This window comes from Pristiophorus japonicus, chromosome 5 (assembly GCF_044704955.1).
Source record: "Pristiophorus japonicus isolate sPriJap1 chromosome 5, sPriJap1.hap1, whole genome shotgun sequence".
Classification (NCBI taxonomy): domain Eukaryota; kingdom Metazoa; phylum Chordata; class Chondrichthyes; family Pristiophoridae; genus Pristiophorus; species Pristiophorus japonicus.
In genome coordinates, this window is record NC_091981.1 from 240,991,162 (window position 1) to 241,014,939 (window position 23,778).

The window sequence follows — 23,778 nt, forward strand, 5'->3', positions numbered from 1 at the left end:
CATACGGTCTACAGCGCCAGCCTGATTGTCTGGCCCGATGTCAGCATCCGCCTCCTCATCTCTCTGGTGAGGTGGACTGTCAGACTCATCAGGCAATTCTTGTCCCCTCCTGATAGCCAAGTTGTGCAGCATGGAGCACACCACCACAAAATGAGCTACCTGCTCAGGGTGGTATTGGAGCTCGCCTCCTGAGTGGTCCAGGCATCTAAAGCGCTGCTTCAGCACTCCAATGGTTTTCTCCATGATATTGCAAATTGCTCTGTGGCTCTCGTTGTATCGCCTCTCGGCTTTGGTGTGGATGTCACACAGGGGGGTCATCAGCCAGGTGGCGAGGCCATATCCTTTGTCCCCAAACATCCAGCATTGACCTTGTGGCTCATTGTTAAACAAGTCAGATACAGTGCTCTCACGCAGGATGTGAGCATCATGGATGCTGCCCAGAAATTGAGCATTCACTGCCACTATAACCATCATAGGCAGTCCCTTGAATTGAGGATGACTTGCTTCCACGTCAAAAAGTTCACAGGTGTTTCAATGAAGGACCTAAAATTCCAGGTCCCGAACTACGTGTAGAAGGGTGGAAATTGCCTGTGGGTGAATTTTTTTAACGTGTGGTGACCGTTGCACACCAGCCACCACATGGGCTTGACAGGGCTAGGTATTGGTCCAGTAGCAAGGATTAACCAAGACGCCAGTATAATTTGCTGGTGGTCGACAACGAGTTGCACATTCAGGGAGTGGAATTCCTTGCGGTTCCTGAAAACCTCAGCATCCTGAAAAGGTGTCCGCATTGCGATGTGCGTACAGTCTATTGCTTCCTGCATTTTGGGGAATTTTGCAATTCTGGAGAATCCTAGAGCCCTCTCAGTCTGTGCCTCTCTGGTCATAGGGAAGCTGATCAAGTCCCTCCTGCATGCATACAGCGCCTCAGTGACCTGTCGAATGCAGCAATGTGTGGCATGCTGAGAAAGTCCGCAAATGTTGTCAGCTGTGGCCTGTGCAGTACTGATGGTACTGGCAGGCTGCAGATCTGCCCTTATCAGCTGGCATACCTCAGTGATAACCACTTTGTGGAAGCGCAGTCTCCGAAGGCAGATGGTGTCAGGCAAGTCGAGGTAAGAATGCTTCTCCCTGTACTTGTGGGGGGTGTAACGTCTGGTCCTCCTCATCAGTCTGGCACATCTTACACTGGGTACATAATGCTGTGGAGCCTACCTTTGGCGATCTCAAGTCTGCTGCATGTAATTGGTCACCAAGAGAAGGTGAGAAAGGACAGGCCCCATTGCAGTAGCTCTCTGTTTTCTACCAATTGGTCACAAATAAGGAATGTCCCGACAAAGACACCTATTCAATTCCAATCGGTCATAGTGTGGTCAAAATGTTTTTAGAGATGTTCACATCAACTCCAACGACCTGCAGAGTACATCCGAACTCCGCCGAGTTTGAAGCACAGCAGCCTTTTAAAGGATGCGACATGTGATCTAGAACATGGCTTCGATAACGCTGTGAGTAGTTTCAGTTAGTTCCACTTTTTCTGGGCGGTTTTTGGGCGAGCGATATTGTGGGCGGAATGTGTGCGATGTGGTGAAATTGACGCTGGGCAATCTTGTGGCCGCTAGTTTCGGTAAATATGCTGTTTCCGACAAAAAAAAGTGGGCGGGCAGTATTATTGAATCTTGGCGTTAAATCAGCGCGGAAATTAATGCTGGGCGATATTATGGGCATTCATTTTGCCCATTCTAATGATTCCGCCCAAAGAAAGTGGGCGGGCGTTGTTATTTCTTTCCGGCGTTAAGCATATGGGGAAAGTAACACTCGCGCTAAGTTTCCGAGAAATGCCCGTCAGTTTCCATTTTGTGGCTAAATGGGCGATATCTGGGCATTATGCATCATTTGGTAAAGCAGTAAAGTGGGCGTTGCGGATGCAAAAAAAAGTGGAAGTTCTAGCCCTATGTCTCCTAGTTTTAGTTTCCCCTATGAGTGGAAATATCCTCTCTGCATCCATCTTGTCGAGCCCCCGCATTATCTTATAAGTTTCAATAAGATCACCTCTCATTCTTCTGAATGCCAACCTACTCAATCTATCTTCATAAGTCAAACCCCTCATCTCTGGAATCAACTTCGTGAACCTTCTCTGAACAGCCTCCAATGCAAGTATATCCTTCCTTAAATACGGAGACCAAAACTGCACAAGTACTCCAGGTGCGGCCTCACCAATACCCTGTACAGTTGTAGCAGGACTTCTCTGCTTTTATACTTTATCCCCCTTGCAATAAAGGCCAACATTCTATTTGCCTTCTTGATCACTTGCTGTACCTGCATACTAACTTTTTGTGTTTCATGCACAAGGACCCCCAGGTCCCTCTGTACTGCAGCAGTTTACAATTTTTCTCCATTTAAATTATAATTTGCTTTTCTATTATTTCTGCCAACATAAATAACCTCACATTTTCCCACATTATACTCCATCTGCTAAACTTTTGCACACTCACTTAGCCTGTCTATAATCCCTTTGCAGATCTTTTGTGTCCACCTTACAATTTGCTTTCCCATCCAGCTTTGTATCATCAGCAAACAGGAGTTAGGGGAAGATGTACTCACTTTCACTTGGAGAATAAGGTCATTTAGCCTTTTCCTGCATTGGTTTGGGTCCACTGGCAAATTGAGCTCCCTAAAACCTCCTCCGCAATCTCCCTCCAGGCCTCGTTGAAGATGGCATGACTTGGTCTTCCACCACTTTCAGGGAACAGTACCTGCCTCCTTCCCTCCACACCTTCCAGTCGAATCTCCAGCTCCACATCACTGAAGCGACTGTCCCTTCTCAAACCTCCCTTACAACCATCTCCTCGGATACAAGTCAGAACGCAGTCAAGATACAGCTGCAAAGCCTGCCCTTTAAGAAGACCAGGGAGCAGCTGCATTGTTAATATGATCGTTTAGCATCCAGTGGTGAGGAGGGCAGTGTCACGGTCCAAGCGCCACTCTGCTGACACACCGCTGAAAGCAGCCCTTACCACCAGTCATACCACTCCATTCCGTTTTCGGGTTGATAAAGTCAAATTTCGCTCTGAACACCACCCCATCCATATTGGTGGCAAGAGACACTCAAATGCGGTGCATGCGCCCCGTTTCAGGCAGGGGCAATTTCGGCCCCTTTGTCTTTAAAAATAAAGGCATAGAATATAAAACCAAGGAAGTTATGCTAAACCTTTATAAAACACTGGGTAGGACTCACCTAGAGTATTGTGTTCAATTCAGGGTACCGCACTCTAGGAAGGATGTCAAGTCCTGAGACAGGGTGCAGAAGAGATTCACTGGAATGGTACCAGGGATGAGGTACTTCAGTTGTGTGGAGAAACTGGCAAAGCTGGGGTTGTTCTCCTTAGATCAGAGAAGGTTAAGTGGAGATTTGATAGAGGTGTTCAAAATCATGAACAGTTTTGATAGAGTAAATAAGGAAAAATTGTTTCCAGTGGCAGAAAGATTGGTAACCAGTGGACACAAATTTTATGTGATTGGCAAAAGAACCGGGGCGACATGAGGATACATTTTTTTACAAAGCAAGTTGTTGTGATCTGGAATGCACTGCCTCAAGGGTGATCAAAGTAGATTCAATAGTAACTTTCAAATGATAATTGGATAAATATTTGAAGGGAAACATTTTTTCAGGCAATGGGGAAAGAGCGGTGGAGTGGAACTAGTTGAATAGCTCCACCAAAGAGTTGACACAAACACGATGGACTGAATGGCCTCCTTCTGTGCTGTATCATTCTATGATTTCTATGATCCTCTTCTTCATAGCTTCGTCATTCTAAACCTCAAAGCAGGAACAAAGGAAGTGGGGATTTCATTACTTATTGAAAATATGCAGTAATGTTAAAGTGCGATTCTTCAATGTGAACTCTGCTGCCTAAGAGCCCTACGGGCTCAATAATTCTCAGTCTTGAAGAGACCTGAATGTTTTAAGCAATGGTTCAGCAATGGCATCAACTGTGCTCTCCCACCTGTGGGATGCTGTACTGAGCCTTACAATGCCACCTTTGTAACAGTGCTGTTTTCTGGGCTGAGTTAAGGGCAGAACAGCAGAAAAATTGTGAGGAAAATGAAGCCATGCCCACTCACCGGTAATTACATGTGGGGGCGGTGAGGGCGGGCTCAGATTGGGCAGCTGAAATCTCTGATGAATGGGGAGGGGGAAAAGACTGCCGGACATTTTATGCAGACGGCCCCCTCCCCGCCCCCCCGCTCCCGCCCCCATTCCATTTTCCTTCATACACCATCGCTGTACTGCCTGAAATCATATGGCAATCATGAGGAAATTCCAGGCCTACATGCACATTCCAGTCATAGAAGTCTTTTAGAATTTCCAACACACTCCAATGTTTCCAATGCAACATCTACAAAAAAAGCTTTTCTGTAAATTTCTACAGAACTGTCAACATTGAAGAAATGTTTGGTGTGAGATTTATGATCAGCAAGAGTGATACAGATGGCAAATCCATTTAATGATATGGGGAGCCATAGTTATTTTTCAGAGTGACAGATACCGAATAGATCACAGTTTTAAACCAAAAATGAGTGATTGTCACTCCTCATGTATGGCACTTGACAGGTGTGCTGCTGAACCTCTGAAAGTAAGATCAGGGCACTGAGAACAATGCACAGCCGAGAAGCCCAAGTTATGCTGCAGCTCCATATTCTGTGCCTTGGTAAAGAGAATCTCTACGATGTCCCTTCATTCATTATTGTCCAAATGCTAGTTAGATTTTTAACACTAGGAAACACCTGACGGGCTAGTTAAGTAAACTGTAAGGCCTGGATTTTCTTGTGAACAGAAATGCCCATTTTCGGCTGGTTTTGAGGTATAAAATGGAGCGGGTCGGCTTATTAAGAAATGGCTATTAAAATTTCCCACCATCAAAATCACCGGTTAGTATTGTCACCTACCTGGAGTTTGTCCGACTGCGTGTCAATGGGAACAGGTGGGTGTGGCAAATGTCCCCCTGTCATTTCCCCCATCGTCCACCCCAAAGCCAACCTCCCAGAGAACCACCACTATTTACAAACAGCACAACAGTATTCCTGAGGTGGATAGCACATTGAGGAAGATATTTTGGATTTTCTGATTGAAGCTTGCCGAAAATGTCCCTACATGGTGATTTTTGCTTGGTTTTTGCTCTGTAGATGTATCCACACAGGTTTTATGAGTATTCGAGAAAGTAAATTTTTGGATCGGGGAAATGGATTTCCCAAGTGGAATTCCTCTGTTCCGGTTCTGTGAAGAGGAGAAAGATAAGGTTAGATTAGAAGCTCTTAAAGTACAGCATCACTGAAGACATTTGTTTCCTAAATATCAATACTCCAAAGGGTTTACAGACTTAGAAGGTCTAATTTAGATTGCTCTGTCTGTCACTGCTTTAGAAAGCTGTGCTTCCTCCTGGAGCCTATTGAGATGTTATATCAGCTTTTGGCTGAAGACCCACAATCCACTTCCACCAGCAGAACTGAATTGTCTGTAGCATTGAAAATTACCATTGCCTTGAAATCTTTTGCCACTGGTTCCTTCCATGAAGCCTCAGGTGACCTTTGTCACACTATTGCACAAAGAAGGCCATGGATGCTCTATTCAGGTGGGCCTTGCAGTTTATTAACTTCTCTGTAGAACCTATGAAACAAAAGGAACAAGCAGTCTAATTCTATAGTTTGGCAGGATTCCCACAGGTTTAAGGAGCAATTGACAGAACACATGTGGCATTGAATGCCCGATATGTCAACCCTTCAATTATTAGGAAAGGCTTTCATTCAATAAATGTCCAATTAGTGTGTGATACCAATTGCCTTACCATTCGCATTGATACTCATTACCCAAGAAGCTGTCATGATGCTTTTACCATGTGATAATCCACTATAGCAGCTTTGATAACTAAGAACAAATGGGGCGAAATTCCGGAGTTCCCCATTTGGGGGCAGTAACTGTAATATATTCTTTACGACATCACAAACACACACTTACAAGATGGCTGCATTACACAGGTACTTGTCAGGTGACCTTGTCACCCGATGCTTTTATTGTATTTATATGAGCAGTTGCATTGCCACAGTTGTCACTAGGGGGAGCTATAATTACACTTCTCCCTCCTTAAAGAAGAAGTAATTATAACAAAATAATAATTATATATAACTTGCATGGTTATACACAACACAAGATATGGACTTATTTTGCGATATTTACCAATCAAAACTTAACCACTTGTTTTCTATTTTGAAGAGGATACCTTCACGCGCGAACAAAACTTCCCAAACTTGATGTCGAACTTAGATTCATTCTAGGCTGAGCCTGAGGAGAGTTTTCCTCCAAGGGTAACCCTTCATCTACATTTTGACTCTGTACAACTTCAGACTGTTTGTCTGCCTGACTCGGACTCAGACTTAAATTCTGACTTACTCGTGGTCTTGTTTCTAGTACATTTGATGTAGGATTTACTACTGGTACTCTACTTGTAACAAGACTTTCTGACTCATCAGAAATAATTGAATCGTTCCAACTTTCAACTCCTTCTACATCTATAGGTAAAATATGATCAATGTGAACAAATCTAACCATTCCATGATCAAACATCTTGACCAAATATGTACAAAGGAACATATCTTCACTATTCTTCCCGGTAACCACTTTAACCATTTATGGTGGTTCTTCAATTTAACCTTCGGATTCAATTTCACACCTCTCTCTTTTACTCTACCTCTATCATGATTCTCTTTCTGTCTTCATTGTTTCTCTTCTACTGACTGTGCCAAGTTTGGCTTTAACAACGTGAACCTGAGTCGTGGCTGTCGTTTGAGAAACAACTCTGCTGGTGTTCTACCAGTAATTGTATGAGGTGCATTACGATAAGTAATTAGAAAATTTGCCAATTTGTAGTCCGACGACAACTGCTGTTTCCTTGGATTTGGATCCAACATTTGCTTGATGAGGGCATGTTTTACAATTTGTACTGTGTGCTCTGCTGCACCATTTGAAGCAGGATGGTATGGTGGAACTTTGGTATGTTTCACACAATTTCTGCTCATGAACTCTGCAAATTCTTCTGAACAAAATTGCGGACCATTATCAGACACAATTTCTTCTGGGAGGCCAAATGAAGAAAACAATTTTCGCAAATTGTCTAGTGTTTTACTTGTTGTTATTTTCCGCATCGGAAACATCTTTACCCACTTCAAATGGCTATCAATCACAATAAACAATTGTTGTCCTTCTAGCTCAGCAAAATCTATGTGAAACCTTTGCCACACACTGGGAGGCCATTTACATGGCTGTAATGGTACGGATGGTTTTTTGCTTATCGATTGACATGATGTACACTGATTAACAATGTACTCTATATCGTTATCTAGACCTGGCCACCATAAGTAACGACTTGTAAAACTTTTGGTCAAGCACATTCCCAGGTGCTGGTCATGAAGATCTCCTAATAATTTGGACCTGAACTTATTTGGGATAACTATTCTTTCACCCTACATGATACAATCTTTATCCACTGATAATTTATTCATACGAACGAAGCATGGATGAATATCTCTTTCTGATACCTGGTTTGGCCTGCAATTTGCGATGTAATCATATACCTTTGACATAACTGGGTCACGTTTGGTTGCTCTACCAATCTCTCCAACTGTGACTGGCAGTTCATCAATGTATGAAAAATAAAACAATTCTTCCCTATTGGGTGTAACATGTGATGGGGATGGCAACCTGGACATAGCATCAGCAATACTGTGATCAGCTGATCATCTCTATTCAATGTCATACGTTTATGCTGACAAAATCAAAGCCCATCTCTGTATTCGGGCTGCAGCTAAGGTTGGAACTGGAGACTTTGGATGGAGGATTGTTGTCATAAGACCATAAGAAATAGGAGCAGGAGTAGGCCATTTGGCCCCCAAGCCTGCTCTGCCATTCAATAAGATCATGGCTGATCTGATCCTGGACTCGGCTCCACTTCCCTGCCTGCTCCCCATAACCCTTTACTCCCTTATCACTCAAAAATCTGTCTATCTCTGCCTTAAATATATTCAATGACCCAGCCTCCACAACTTGCTGCGGCAGAGAATTCCATAGATTTACAACCCTCTGAGAGAAGAAATTTCTCCTCATCCCAGTTTTAAATGGATGGCCACTTATTCTGAGACTATGTCTCCTAGTTTTAGTTTCCCTTATGAGTGGGAATATCCTCTCTGCATCCACCTTGTCAAGCCCCCTCATTGTCTTATGTTTCAATAAGATCAGCTCTCATTCTTCTGAACTCCAATGTGTATAGGCCCAACCTACTCAACCTATCCTCATAAGTCAACCCCCTCATCTCTGGAATCAACCTAGTAAATCTTCTCTGAACAGATGTCATCTTCTCTGAACAGATGGTCAGTAACGATGGTAAACTTATGACCATACAAGTATTTGTGGAATTTCTTGACTCCAAAAATCAATGCCAAAGCTTCTCTTTCGATCTGTACATAATTACACTCACTGGCACTGAAAGTGCATGAAGCAATAGCAATTAGTCTCTCCTCGCCCGCTATGTAGTACATGAGAGATCACTGCCCCAACTCTATATGGAGAGGCATCACATGCTAGCTTGATCTCCTTAGATACATCATAGTGAACTAACATGGTACGCTCTACCAACTGACTTTTATACTCTTTGAATGCTGTGTCGCATTCTTCTGACCACTTCCAATGGACCTGTTTTTTTCAACAGCTCATTCAGTGGATGTAACACTGTAGCCAAATTTGATAGGAACTTTCCATAATAGTTCAAAAGATCCCAAATGATCGAAGTTCAGCAACATTCTTGGGATTGGGTGCATTTCTGATTGCATCCAGCTTTCCCTTGGTTGGATGTAAACCATCTTTATTTACTCTGTGCCCTAAGTACTCCACTGGGTTTTGAAATAACTCACACTCGTACTCTGTGCTTCTCTAGCCGTTTGAGCACTTTTTCAATACGTTATTTTGGATTTGCCTGTTTAGTGCTGAAATGAGTATGTCACCTAAATAACATACTACCCATTCAAGGCCTTGCAAAATCTGATTCCTCACTCCTTGGAATATGGTGGTGGTGGAAGACACTCCAAATGGTAGCCTATTAGACTGATGTCAGCCTAGATGAGTATTTATAGCTCAAGTTGTAAGTAGGCATTTATGAGATCTAACTTTGAGAAGATCTGACCACCTGTCATCATTGTGAACAAAGCTTCTACATTTGGCAATGTATTGGGTAGATTGCCCTCTAGAACCTGGTTTATGGTTATTTTATTATCACCACACAATCTTACCTTACCATCAGACTTAGGTACAACAACAATGGGTGTAGCTCAATTACTTAGATATACCTTAGAGATAATGTTCTCAGTTTCTAGTCTTTTGAGTTCTTGCTCAACTTTCTCCTTGAGTGCATATGTTACGGGACTTGGCTTGCAGCAAACTGGTCTAGCGTCCTTCTGTACTCTAACACTCGCCTTGAAAACTTGGATCGGACTGCCTGTTTCGCAGAACACTTTTGGATACTCTTTGATGACATCATCCTTCGATGCAAATCTCGTTTCAACATGAAAAATCTCATTCCAATCCACCTTCAGTGATCCCAACCAATTTCTACCTATCAAGGTAGATTTATCTGCTGCCACTACTAAGAGAGGCAAGCTCTGAAACTGATCCTTGTATTTCACCAGTATGGTGATATGTCCTACCACAGGCATTTGCTCTCCTCAGTAGCCTTGCAGCTCTACCTTTGATTTCTCCATTGGAAAATTATGCAACTTGTTGAGATATAGCGATTGCGGTACTATGCTCATGGATGCACCAATGTCGATTTCCATGGGTATCTTGGTTCCTGCAACATCTACACGGATGACGATACTTTATGAATCGCTGTGAGATACATTTATGCTTTTGATGACGTGTATCTCCAAAACCTCCTCATCCTGTTGCTTCTCTTCAATGCTATGTAGTCTCTGGCAATTTCTGACAGCCTTGAAAGTTGGTTTACCCTTCAGTCGGCATGCCTTTGCAAGCTGCCCAGTTGTCTTGCGGAAGAAACATTCTGCCTTCACATATGGACAGCTTTGAACAATGTGTTGTGCCAGGCACCAATAGCATGACTTCAATCCATGGTTACCTTGGCCAGTTGCTGAGGCCTTGGAGCCCAACTGCCGTTTACTTAGAAACATAGACATAGAAACATAGAAAATAGGTGCAGGAGTAGGCTATTCTGCCCTTCGAGCCTGCACCGCCATTCAATGAGTTCATGGCTGAACATGCAACTTCAGTACCCCATTCCTGCTTTCTCACCATACCCCTTGATCCCCCTAGTAGTAAGGACTACATCTAACTCCTTTTTGAATATATTTAGTGAATTGGCCTCAACAACTTTCTGTGGTAGAGAATTCCACAGGTTCACCACTCTCTGGGTGAAGAAGTTTCTCCTCATCTCGGTCCTAAATGGCTTACCCCTTATCCTTAGATTGTGACCCCTGGTTCTGGACTTCCCCAACATTGGGAACATTCTTCCTGCATCTAACCTGTCTAAACCCGTCAGAATTTTAAACATTTCTATGAAATCACCTCTTATTCTTCTGAACAAGCCCAGTTGATCCAATCTTTCTTGATATGTCAGTCCCGACATCCCAGGAATCAGTCTACATAAGAACATAAGAACATAAGAATTAGGAAGAGGAGTAGGCCATCTAGCCCCTCGAGCCTGCTCCGCCATTTAACAAGATCATGGCTGATCTGGCCGTGGACTCAGCTCCACTTACCCGCCCACTCCCCATAACCCTTAATTCCCTTATTGGTTAAAAATCTATCTATCTGTGACTTGAATACATTCAATGAGCTAGTCTCAACTGCTTCCTTGGGCAGAGAATTCCACAGATTCACAACTCTCTGGGAGAAGAAATTCCTTCTCAGCTCGGTTTTAAATTGGCTCCCCCGTATTTTGAGGCTGTGCCCCCTAGTTCTAGTCTCGCCTACCAGTGGAAGCAACCTCTCTGCCTCTATCTTGTCTATCCCTTTGATTATTTTAAATGTTTCTATAAGATCACCCCTCATCCTTCTGAAGTCCAACGAGTAAAGACCCAGTCTACTCAATCTATCATTATAAGGTAACCCCCTCATCTCCGGAATCAGCATAGTGAATCGTCTCTGTACCCCCTCCAAAGCCAGTATATCCTTCCTTAAGTAAGGTGACCAAAACTGCACGCAGTACTCCAGGTGCGGCCTCACCAATACCCTATACAGTTGCAGCAGGACCGCCCTGCTTTTGTACTCCATCCCTCTCGCAATGAAGGCCAACATTCCATTCGCCTTCCTGATTACCTGCTGTACCTGCAAACTAACTTTTTGGGATTCATGCACAAGGACCCCCAGGTCCCTCTGCACCTCAGCATGTTGTAATTTCTCCCCATTCAAATAATATTCCCTTTTACTGTTTTTTTTCCCAAGGTGGATGACCTCACACTTTCCGACATTGTATTCCATCTGCCAAACCTTAGCCCATTCGCTTAACCTATCCAAATCTCTTTGCAGCCTCGCTGTGTCCTCTACACAACTTTCCCACTAATCTTTGTGTCATCTGCAAATTTTGTTACATTACACTCTGTCCCCTCTTCCAGGTCATCTATGTATATTGTAAACAGTTGTGGTCCCAGCACCGATGCCTATGGCACACCACTAACCACCGATTTCCAACCCAAAAAGGACCCATTTATCCCAACTCTCTGCTTTCTGTTCGCCAGCCAATTCTCTATCCATGCTAATACATTTCCTCTGACTCCGTGTACCTCTATCTTCTGCAGTAACCTTTTGTGTTGCACATTATCGAATGTCTTTTGGAAATCTAAATACACCACATCCATCGGTACACCTCTATCCACCATGCTCGTTATATCCTCAAAGAATTCCAGTAAATTAGTTAAACATGATTTCCCCTTCATGAATCCATGCTATCCTGAAGCTGATTCACCTCAGTTGTCTGATGACTGGAAATGGCACGAAATTCTCGAGAGTATTGGTCAGCCATATCCATCGATATGACAGTCTGACAAGCTAAATCCAACGTCAAGTTAGGTGTTGTCAACAATTTTATTCTGATTGCTTCATTTTTCATCCCACAAACAAAGCAGTCACGCAATGTTCGTATCTGAAAGTTTCCGAAATGACAGTGAATGAATAGCTTCTTTAAAGCTACAATGTACTCACTGATACTCTCATCATTTAACTGATCTTGTGTTCCAAAATGCTAATTTACAGCAATTTCCAGCAGCTCAGGACTGTAGTGTTGAATCTCTATCAGTGGCGTGTCCTTTGGTTTGACAGGAACAAGCACATTTTTCAGGGTTGCATACACCTTGGGGCCTGCTTCAGTCAGGAAAATAGCCCGTCTTCTTTCTAACACCACCCAGTTAAGGTTTTCATCATTGGGGACTTCGATGATACTATTTACGGTGAAAAACATTTCTAGCCGCTCCACATATGCTCTGAAAGTTTCTTGGACCCGATGGAACTCACCCAAGCGCCTTATTATTCCCATAGGCGTGGCCATCTGGACTCTTCAGTTCAGCGAAGTGTGCTTGTAAATTACCTTTGATTTTTAGCTGTGAAGTCGCTCTGTTGGTTGGCTGGATCATTCGCCAACAAAAATTTCAGCTAGGTTATCCAATTATCCTATCCTCATTCGCTAATGTGATATCTTCGTTACGACTTCGCAAGCACATACTTACAGGAACTTCTCAGCTGAACTGGTCACCTGATGCTTTTAGTGTATTTACATGAACAGTTACATTACCACAGTAGTCCACTAGGTGGAGCTATATTACACTAACCTTTGCAAAATGGGACTTCCTGCACCCGGCACAGAAGTCCCGCCCCGCGACCAAAATTGGGATCACTAGCCCTGACAGGAAGTGGAACGCAATGACACATGCTCCAGTTCCTGTCGGGATGGCTCGGGGGCGCTACCTGGGTGAAAGTCAGAGCGCTACACAGATTCTCCGTGTATCACTATCGCGATCCCAGGGCCCTCCCCTTCTGTTAAAGGGGAGAGCACACTGTGAGCTCTGCAGGGTTTTGCCTGCGTTCTGCATTTCCTCAGGAATGGTTATGCTGTATCCTTTTGCAAAAAGCGACAGCAGTCTGAGAAGAATCCAATTACCACTCACAACTCTTTTCACCCAAATGTCTGCATCCATCCCATGATTATAATGTTTGCATTTAATGGCTTCCTTTAAACAACTTTCTTTCCAGAGTAGCACGAGCCTCTCAGGGCAGGCAATGTGAGTTCAGGCAGTGGAATGGAGTTAAGAAGATGCAGTATTGATGGCAAACGTTCCCTTTGAATCATGTAGGTTTCCCTTCACCATGTTAATGCCATTTTGAATGATAGGTGAGAGGGAGGATTGTGCCTTTATAAGAGTTACAGGCTGTGCATTTACTTTGACCAAATGTGTGAGGTTATTAAACCTCTTTCTGTACTGCATAGTAGCTATTGAGGTGGTGAAGATTTCACTGCCTCTTAATAATCTCCATTGATATTTTTTGCACCATCCCTTCATGTAGCTTCCTATTCTCAGTCTCCAGGACTCTGTCCCTTCTAGCCCTTGCTGCTGCTGGTAACACATCAACAAATGAATCAGAAAACATAGGGCCATTTCCTGGGGCTTTCGCCCAGCCCCTGATGCAGATCCTTCCTCGGTCACTGTTCTTCTTTTCAACTGTTCCACATAGTGAAGGAGATGTGCCCGATAATCAGATGCCGCGTATCAAACACAGCAGCTGAACTCAAATGACCTCTCTCGCAGTAGTATTGGTTTTACTGCTGCCACCGTGTGTTGCATAATTAAGCAGGCTCTTCTCAGGACACTGAGCGAGTTTTCAAAGGTTCATAATAGTGAAAAAAAACCTTATTCCTCTTCCTTCAAATTAACTCTGGATTTCTAGTGTTAAATGTGACTAGTGTCTAGTGAATTGTATTCAAACTAATAATAACCTGGAGATATTGCATTCCTCTAACACAATGCCAGCTTTATTAAAGTCTAGACGAGCTGCAGGTTTAAGTTAATCAAAAGCAATAGTCAGTCGAGCAATCTTTCACCTCAAACAAAGCAACAAATGTATATCGCATTGGAATGACACCAAATGTAAGCAGATTTCAGGCATAGCGCATAGTCCTTGGCCCCGAATTAAACTCCTGGAGGGGTTTTGAGCGGATGAGCGGCGAGGAGAGGTGGGAACTCACCCTCTGCTGCAGAAATCAGGCTTGGGCTATTTTAACTCCCGGTCCACCTCCTGTCCATTCCAGGAGGAATGCGGCAGAAAGTTCCGCAGCCCGGAGTCTGCCTGCCAACTAACACAAAGTAGATGGTGGAATTGGGTTCCGGGGGCAGCTCACAAGGGTCTTGAGTTTGCTAAGGATGGGGAGAGCCTCGGGCAGAGGTCATTGAATTCAATGAGAAAGAAAATCAGGCGGGGTTTATACCAGGCGTCCAAGTCATAACCGTCAACTTTCTACCCATGGCCAAAGTGAGAATTAACCCCTTTTCTCCCCAAACCGTCTCATCTCCCCGGAGGATGCTCGCTTGTTGCTGGGGTGCAGTTTGATCGCTGTCAATATCTTCCATTGCCCTAAATGGCCACTTTGCATGTGTGAGCTTAGAAAACAAAATGTCAGCAAATGTGCTGAAAAATTTGAAAGCGAATTTATGATTTTCAGATTTAGAACTTAATTAAACAAGCAGCAACATTTTGGTGCACAAAGTTGGCAAACTTGCATCATATCCTATTTTATCTAGTTCAAGTCAGTGCTATTTACATTTTTATTATGTATCAGTACAGTCACCACATAAATAAATGCCTTGTCATGGCACACTTTGTGCTGCATGTGCTGCTATGTAGGTCAATTTACAGCTGCTGAGTGGTAATTGAGCATGGCCCTATTAAAAGCACATTTAGGCTATGGTTATATTATTATTATTATTTTTGTATCAAGAGGAAGTGGATTTTGTAAAACCAATCATGTAATTCGGAAAACAGATCAACAATCTAACGCCCGAACCACTGAACAGAGAAACAATAAACAGTTATCCAAAATGGCTAAATATTTGCGGGGGTTTTTTTGAGACATAAGCAAGGCTGCAATGGGAACTGTTTGGAAGGTCAAATTTACAATACTGTCAGAGATGAATAAAATGCCTTACAAGTGGTAAATGGAAAAGAATTGTTCCAAAACAAAGTACACCAATTAAATTCGACACCAGTAGGATAAAGACTACAGCAAATAGCTAAATGAAACATTACAATATATTTTACTGCACTGCCACATAGACATTGAAGTTGAGTGTGCCAGGAATCACTAATGTTATGCGAAGTTTGTTTTTTTTTCTCTGTAGGAATCAGACACAAGGTTCGGTGTGGAGCACATTTGTTACCTTTACATGCGCCTGGTGTACGCACAGAGCCCCAGTGCTATGCATACTTGGCATTGGTGTGACATGAGTCCTTGTACTGCACCAGTGACAAATGTGACAATGTGTACTTAGATTCCCAAAAGGCCAGAACTGGTTGGCTCACTCAGTTCATAATTTCAGTTAAATAGTGGAGAGTGTAGCAACATTTTGGGATCAATAGAAGAATTGGAGAGGTAAAGCTGGGTGCTGTTGGTATATATGTGGAGGCTAATTCTATGCTGCGAGGTGATATCTGAGTGGTGGCATATAATCAAGAAGAAAATAGGACAGCGGTGCAGCTTTGTGATGACTGTGTGGGCACAGGAGCAACAACCATTGGAGGTGATGTTATGTTTCTGTTGGGTCAGGTATGAGTGGAGCCAAGAAAGAGCTGAACCATGAAGGTGAGCTGCCAAAAAAATATGTTGGAGGAGGATGGAAAGGTCAACAGGGTGAAAAGTAGTGGAGAGGTCAAGCAGGATGAAGCAAAACAATAAACCATGGTCATGGTTGCGCAGAATAGTACTTGTGATTTTAAGCATAACAGCCTCAATGCTGTGGGTGGGACAAAGCTAGTTTGCAGGAGAGATGAAGGGATAGTTGTCAGTCAACAATGCATTCCAGTAAAGCGAGGGAAGGTTAGAGGTAAAGAAACACCTTTCGTGTGCTCCAGCATCTGAAATAGGACTTAAGCCTGCAATCTTCTGACTTGGAGGCAAAATTGCCTCTGGGGAGAATAGAGGCACTGAGGATATGTTTTTGTGGAGAGGATCACCATAAGCGTTTTGAAGGAATTTGAGATGGTGCCAGACAATAGAGATAGGGTAATAATACTGGCAAACATGGAGCTTAGGAGAGAGAAGTTGGGAGGTTAGCAACTGGGATTGGGGGAGGAAGGTGGGCTTTATTTACAAGATAAGGGCTAAGGGCTGAGGAGGAGTTTCAGCAAGATGCTGCAGAGTCTCGGGGAGATAAAGAAAAGGGGAAAAAGAGTGCAGGAAAAATGACTGAGAGCCGGGACAGCATTGGAGGGAGGAGGCACCTTTGCAGATGGACTCAATTGTGGACACAAGGAAGTCTATGAAATGAACAACACAGTGGGCTAGAAATTGGTCTTTTGGTGAATGCGGATTTTTTCTGGCATTTTTCGGCAAAAGTACCATTAAAAATACCGCTATTTTTTAAAGAGGTAAAATTGGCAACAAAATGCGCCCGCTGGTAAAAATCGGCATTGCCCGAGGATTCGCGGTGGAAACCGCGGTCCTCGCCAACTTTAGCCCAAGGCCGATTACCGCTAAAAAGACAGGCCCATGGGAGAAGGGAAAACACACAAAGAAAAATTACAAAAAATAAAAAAATCACAAAACGTTCACAAGATATTTATCTAACGAATCGCTGAAAAAGAATTAAAAAATAAAAACTTTAACTTACTTTTTTTGCAGGTCTTCAAACTTACTGCTGTTTCTGGGACTGCAATGCAGGCTTTTCTTGGGCATTTTTTTCCCTAACTACGAGAATGCCGAACGGCCAATTTTAAGCGGTCGCATTTTTTTTGGCATTGCACGCCGGCGGTCCACTTTTCAGTGGCATTTCAAAACCGCCAGCGCACAATTTTGGCCAATATAGGTGAGTACCTTTTACTATCAAAAAAGGCAAAATATTGCCAAAAAAACAGGCGCAAGGTTTGTCAATTTCTAGCCCTTACTATTTAGGCTTACACATGAAGAATGACCATTTTGATGAGTTACTGGGGAACTGTAATTATCGGTGAAATCAGTTAGCCCCGGCACAGATGAAAATAATAGGGAAACAGCTTTTAAATGCTACAGATGTTATGCATTATTGTGAATCTTTTAAATGTATTGCATCATTGTTTTGGATATGCAAAACTGTCTCAACAGTTCGGTATATTGGATTCATACTAAATTTGGTACCAGATTCTATAAATGCAGACTCTGGAAAATGTTATTGTAATTGGCAGAAGATCTCAAACCTTACAATCATTTTATTTACTTTTGGTTTTAGGATATTGATGAAGAAATCGAGGCTGAGTATAACATCCTCAAAACTCTCTCAGATCATGAAAATGTGGTCAAGTTCTATGGCATGTACTATAAGAAGGATGTAAAGAATGGAGATCAGCTTTGGCTTGTACTAGAGGTATGAATTTCTGTCTTGGCATAAACTTTGTCTGTTATTGATTCCTGTTTGCAACCCAAGGTTTGATAGAGACAATTTTAATTCCACGCTAGTAGAGGTTGTATTTTTTCTTAATAAGTAATAGTATACAAGTTATTGAATGATATAGATGACACAATGAGGAGCAGCATTCATTCCACTAGTGATGGAGTGAAAAATATCTCATAACCCACATGATATTGTCATTCCAGAATAAAGTTTTTCTTTCTTTTAAAATGCTGTTAAAGCAAAGACAACAATAGTATTTATATAGCGCCTTTAATGTAGTAAAACATCCCAAGGCACTTCACAGGAGTGTTGACAAACAAGTTGTGACACTGAGCTGCAAAGGGAGATATTAGGGCAGATGGAATATGTTATAAGAAGCATCTTAAAGGAGGAAAGAGAGGTAGAGAGGCAGGCAAGTTTAGGGAGGGAATTCCAGTGCTTAGGGCCTTGGCAGCTGAAGGCATAGCTGCCAATGGTGGAGTGATTAAATTTAGGGATGCTCAATAGGCCAGAATTGGAGGAGCGCAGATATCTTAGAACATAGAAAATAGGTGCAGGAGTAGGCCATTCGGCCCTTCGAGCCTGCACCACCATTCAATGAGTTCATGGCTGAACATGCAACTTCAGTACCCCATTCCTGCTTTCTCGCCATACCCCTTGATCCCCCTAGTAGTAAGGACTACATCTAACTCCTTTTTAAATATATTTAGTGAATTGGCCTCAATTCAGTGCAATACTGAGGGTGCGCCGCACTGACCAAAGGACTTATAAGAAACAAGTGTCCATGAATCTCACCAGTTAAAAGTACTTCTTCTGATAAGCAATGCTATATTTTATTACTGTATTAATGTTTTAGGGACTGAGGTGATAACATATTTATGCCATAATTAATGTTTTCAGCTTCAATAATACAACATAACAAACATACATTCGCAAGGACAAAAGACACAGGTGCTAACAAATCAAAGACATTCCTACATTAATTTCAAATAACTTCTGCATGACACCAGCTATGTACAGAAAGCAATTCTGATGTAAATGTAAACATGATTAAAGTTAAAAAGCATATTATTGCATCCCATTTGCAACATTAACGGCAGCACAATATGCTCTTCCTGCCATTGGGCTAGACTACAGATTGTCGTTCTTGTACATCAAAAGCTTCAACTCATTACCTGTTCATTCCAAAAGAGTGTGTTTTAAGAAAGAGTTCTGTGTTCAGTTCCTGAATTTAGTGATTCAAGTACATTTGACAGCAATGTGCAATTGCAAATGACATAGCCTCGACTGTTTTAAACAATCAGGGGCTGCAGATCCACTTGCAACAAAATATTGCCAAGAGTACAGCGTTGCTGATTATAATTCACTACATACAGCAAATAGCAAGTCCTCCTTAGCCGCATAGTTCCATCACTAGGACGAGTAGCGACTTCTGTATCCAGATGACACATTGAGTGATAATGTAACCGAGGTCAGCGATGAAACCTCCCAGTAAAGACTCCGAGACATGAAGAGTCTGTACAAGATGACCATGGAGATGGATTGACAGAGAATAACAGCAATAACAATAATCTTCTCACGCTGGTATTCAGCAAATACCATAGATGCAGCTACAAGGACTGGATGGCAGAGAAACCAAAGGATGCAGTCCTTCGCAAAGCTGATGTAGAAATCCCTCTTAAATGCACTTCTTTCCATGGTAATGATCTGGTAGAGACTCGAAGCTAACAACAGGGCCAGACAGACCCGTAAAACAATGAGCAGCAGAGCTGGCATGCTATGATGTGCATGGTAGCTATGGTGATCAGTACCTTCAAACTGTTCCCAAAGCAATAAAATACCCTGAGTAATAACAGCTACAACCGCGATGGCAGTCGATGTTGGGGTTGAGTCCCATTGCAGAAGCCTACTCTGAGTTCTTCCCATTCTACTCAGAGTCCATCCCATGCATAAACTCAAAAGCATGTAGAGCATCTGAATCTGGGTGACCATGTCACATAACTCAGCCAAACTGCCCAGCAAAGGAGCTCCAATTCCATCCACTTAGTACCTAGACAGATGCATATAGTTAGTGGAGGGTTGTAGGCCTGCTGGAGATTACAGAGATAGGGAGGGTCCAAGCTATGCAGGGATTTGAAAACAAGGATGAGACTTTTAAAATTGAGGTGCTGCCTACCCGAGAGCCATTGTAGGTCAGCGAGCAAGGGGTAATGGGTGAACAGGACTTGGTGCAAGTTAAGACATGGGCAGCAGAGTATTGGATGACCTCAAGTATTGGATGACCTTGAGGATAAAAAATAGGAGGTCGACCAGGATTGCGTTGGAATAGTCAAGCCTAGAGGTAACAAAGGCATGGATGAGGGTTTCAGCAACAGATGAGCTGAGGCGGAGACTGGTGATGTTACGGAGGTGGAAATAGGCAGTCTTAGTGATGCCACCAGTATGTGGTTGGAAGCTCAACTCTGGGTCAAATATGACACCAAGATTGCAAACAGTCTGGTTCATCCTCAGACAGTTGCCAGGGAGAGGGATGGATTCGGTGGCTAGGAAACGGAGTTTGTGGCGGGGATTGAAGACAATGGCTTTGATCCTTCCAATATTTAGTTTTACATAAGATTACATAAGATATACGGTGCAGAAACAGAGAATTCGGCCCAACCAGTCCATGCCGGTGTTTATGCTCCACTCGAGCTTCATCCTGTCTTTCCTCATCTAAATCTATCATCCTAACCCTCTATTCCCTTCTCCCTCATATGCTTGTCTAGCCTCCCCTTAAATGCATCTATACTATTTGCTTCAACCACTCCCCATGGTAATGAGTTCCACATTCTAACCATTCTTTGGGTATAGAAGTTTCTTCTGAGTTCTCTATTTGATTTCTTGGTGACTATCTTATATTGATTGCCTGTAGTTATTTTCTTCCCCACAAGTGGAAACATTCTCTCTGTATCCACTCTATCAAAACCTTTCACAATTTTAAAGACCTTAATTAGATCATCCTTCAGCCTTCTTTTTTCAACAGAAAAGAAACCCAGCCTGTTCATCCTTTCCTGATATGTGTATCCTTGCATGTCTGGCATTATCCTTGTAAATCTTCTCTGCACTCTCTCCAATGCCTCTATATCCTTTTTATAATATGATGACCAGAACAGTACGCAGTGTAAGTGTGGTCTAACCAAGGTTCAATACAGGTTTAGCATAACTTCCCTACTTTTCAGTTCTGTCCCTCCAGAAATAAACCCTAGTGCTTGGTTTGCTTTTTTTACTGCCTTGCTAACCTGTGTCACAACTTTTGGTGATTTGTGTATTTGTACTCCGAGATCCCTTTGTCCTTCTACCCCAGCTAGACTCTCACCCTCCAAGTAATAAGTGACTTCCCTATTCTTCCTACCAAAATGTAAAACCTCCCATTTAACTGTGTTGAACTTAATTTTCAAATGATATGATCATTCTGCAAGTTTATTAAAGTCTTCCTGTAATTTGTTGCAGTCCTCCTCAGTACTGACTATCGCCCCCAATTTGGTGTCATCCGCAAATTTAGAAAAAACATTTTGATTGTAAAGTCTAAATCGTTAATATAAATTGTTAAAAACAATGGTCCCAGCACTGATCCTTGTGGAACACAACCACCCACCTTCTGCCACTATGAATTCTGCCACCTTTTACCCCGACTCTCTGCTTTCTGTCTTAAAACTAGCTGGATATCCATTCTGCTACTTGTCCCCTGACTCTGCATTCTCTGACCTTGTTCATCAGTCTTATTAGGGGGTACCTTATCGAAGGCCTTTTGAAAATCTAGATAAATTATATCTACTGCATTACCATTGTCTACTCTCTGTTACCTCTTCAACAAATTCAACGAGGTTGGTCAAGCAAGATTTTCCTTTTGAAATCCATGCTGACTTCATTATTATATTTTTGGTTCCTAGATGTTCTTCTATTTTCTCCTTTAATAGGAATTCCATTATTTTTCCTACCACCGATGTTAAGCTGACTGCTCTATAATTCCCTGGACATGTTCTATCCCCCTTCTTAAATATAAGTATTACATAAGCTATCCGCCAGTGTCTTTTTCTAATGAATTATTAAGTATATATAGTAATGATTCTGCTATCTCGTCCCTCAATTCTTTTTAAAATGCGTGGATGACATCCGGACCAGAGGTCTTATCCTCTTTGAATTTGATTAGTTTATTTAATATATCCCCTCTTTTTATTTTAAATGTACTTACCTCATTACTAATCCCATCATTCAATGTCATGTCCACCTGTTCTATCTCCCTGGCAAATACTGAAGCAAAATAATTATTTAATATTTCTGCCCTCTCTCTATCGTTACCTGTGGTATTATCCTGTCTATCCCTTAATAGCCCTATTCCCATCCCAACCTTCCTTTTTTTATTGATGTGCCTGTAATATATTTTAATATTTTGTTTTATGTTCCTTGATAATTTAATTTCATGGTTCCTCTTCCCAATTATTTTTTTGACTTCTTTCCTAATCTTTTCATATTCTCCCATATCATGCACTCCCCTGCTGTCTATGTACTTAATGTATGCCTCTTTCCTTACCCTCAATTGTTCCCTTATGGCTTTATTCATCCATGCAGTCTCATTAGTGTTGAGCTTGTTCTTTCCTTTTAGTAGAATATATTGTTCCTGTACTCTGTAGAACACCGTTTTAAATGTTTTCCATTCCTTCTGTACATTGCTTTTTGCCAATATTGTTGCCCATTTTATTTTCCCCAAGTTCTATTCTTAGCTTTCCAAATCAGCTTTTTACCAATCTGTTCCCCTGGTTTTCATCATTCTTATGTCCTTCTCAATTATTATCTTAAAGCGTATTATATTATGGTCACTATTGCCTAGATGTTTCCCTATCTTTACTTTTCTTATCTGCTCTGGTTCATTTCCCATTACTGGATCCAATAGCAAAGTCTCCTTTGTTGGCTTTTTACATCTTGGTTTATAAAGGAGTCCTGTACATATTGCAGGAACTCCATTCCCTTATCCCCTTTACCTACCTCTTCTGTCCGATTAATATTGAAATCCTAGGAGAGGTAAAAAGAAAAGACGTAAAAAAAAAGGGGAAGAAAAAGTGGAAATAGATGGGCTCGGGTCCGGGGCAGCAGCCAAAATGCACACGCGAAGAGACTCAGGGAAAATTCAAGTTATAAAGGGCCCAAGTTTCCACAAGAAAAAAAATGGGCGCCCCTCCGAGCTGGACGCCCGTTTTTCGCGCCTAAAAAAATCCTCGGTATTCTGCACCTACTTACAGGTCCTCTAGCCCTCGGCGCAGCCAGCACGAGCTGTGGGGGGGGCGGAGCCAGGTCCCGGCGCTGAAAACAGTCGGCACGCAAGTGCAGTAGCTCCAGGCGCCGAACTGTGTGGGAGGGGCCCGAAGCACGCAGCCCCTAGCCCTGGCCCAATGGCCTCACTGGGGCTCCACCCACGGCCAGTTCCTGCTCCCCGCCTGACCAGACCCGATACTCGCTCCCCCCCCCCCCCCCCCGGCCGACCAGACCCGACCCGACACCCGCTCCCCCCTCCCCCCCCGACCCTAGACCTGCTCCCCCCCGACCCGACCCGACACCCGCTCCCCTCCCGGACCCGAGACCCGCTCCCCCCGCCCGCCCCGACCCGACACCCGCTCCCCCCCGCCCCGAGACCCGAGACCCGCTCCCCCCCCCGCGACTGACCCGACCCGCGCTCCTGTTCCCCGACCCGACGCCCCCCCCTTTCTCCCTCCCTCCCTCCCCTCTCTCCCTCCCTCCCTCCCTCTCCTTCCCCTTCTCTCTCTCTCCTTCCCTCTGTCTCCCTCCCTCCCTCCCCCTCTCTCTCCCTCCCTCCCTCCCCCTCTCTCTCCCTCCCTCCCTCCCCCTCTCTCTCCCTCCCTCCCTCCCCCTCTCTCTCCCTCCCTCCCCCTCTCTCTCCTTCCCACCCCCTCTCTCTCCCTCCCTCCCTCCCCCTCTCTCCCTCCCTCCATCCCCCTCTCTCTCCCTCCCTCCCTCTCTCTCTCCCTCCCTCCCTCCCCCCCACCCCCTCTCTCTCCCCTCCCTCCCTCCCCCTCCCCCTCTCTCTCCCTCCCTCCCTCC

At 43.4% G+C, this 23,778-nt stretch overlaps 1 protein-coding gene across 1 annotated transcript in view; it reads left to right on the plus strand.

Moving 5' to 3' along the window:
* The window catches only part of LOC139263985 (myosin-IIIa-like), a 211,748-nt gene that overhangs the window by 22,646 nt on the left and 165,324 nt on the right, over window positions 1-23,778 (plus strand). The window contains exon 2 of the mRNA XM_070880083.1: window positions 17,524-17,658. Coding sequence (XP_070736184.1) covers window positions 17,524-17,658 — 135 coding nt within the window. The remainder of the gene's footprint in view (window positions 1-17,523; window positions 17,659-23,778) is intronic.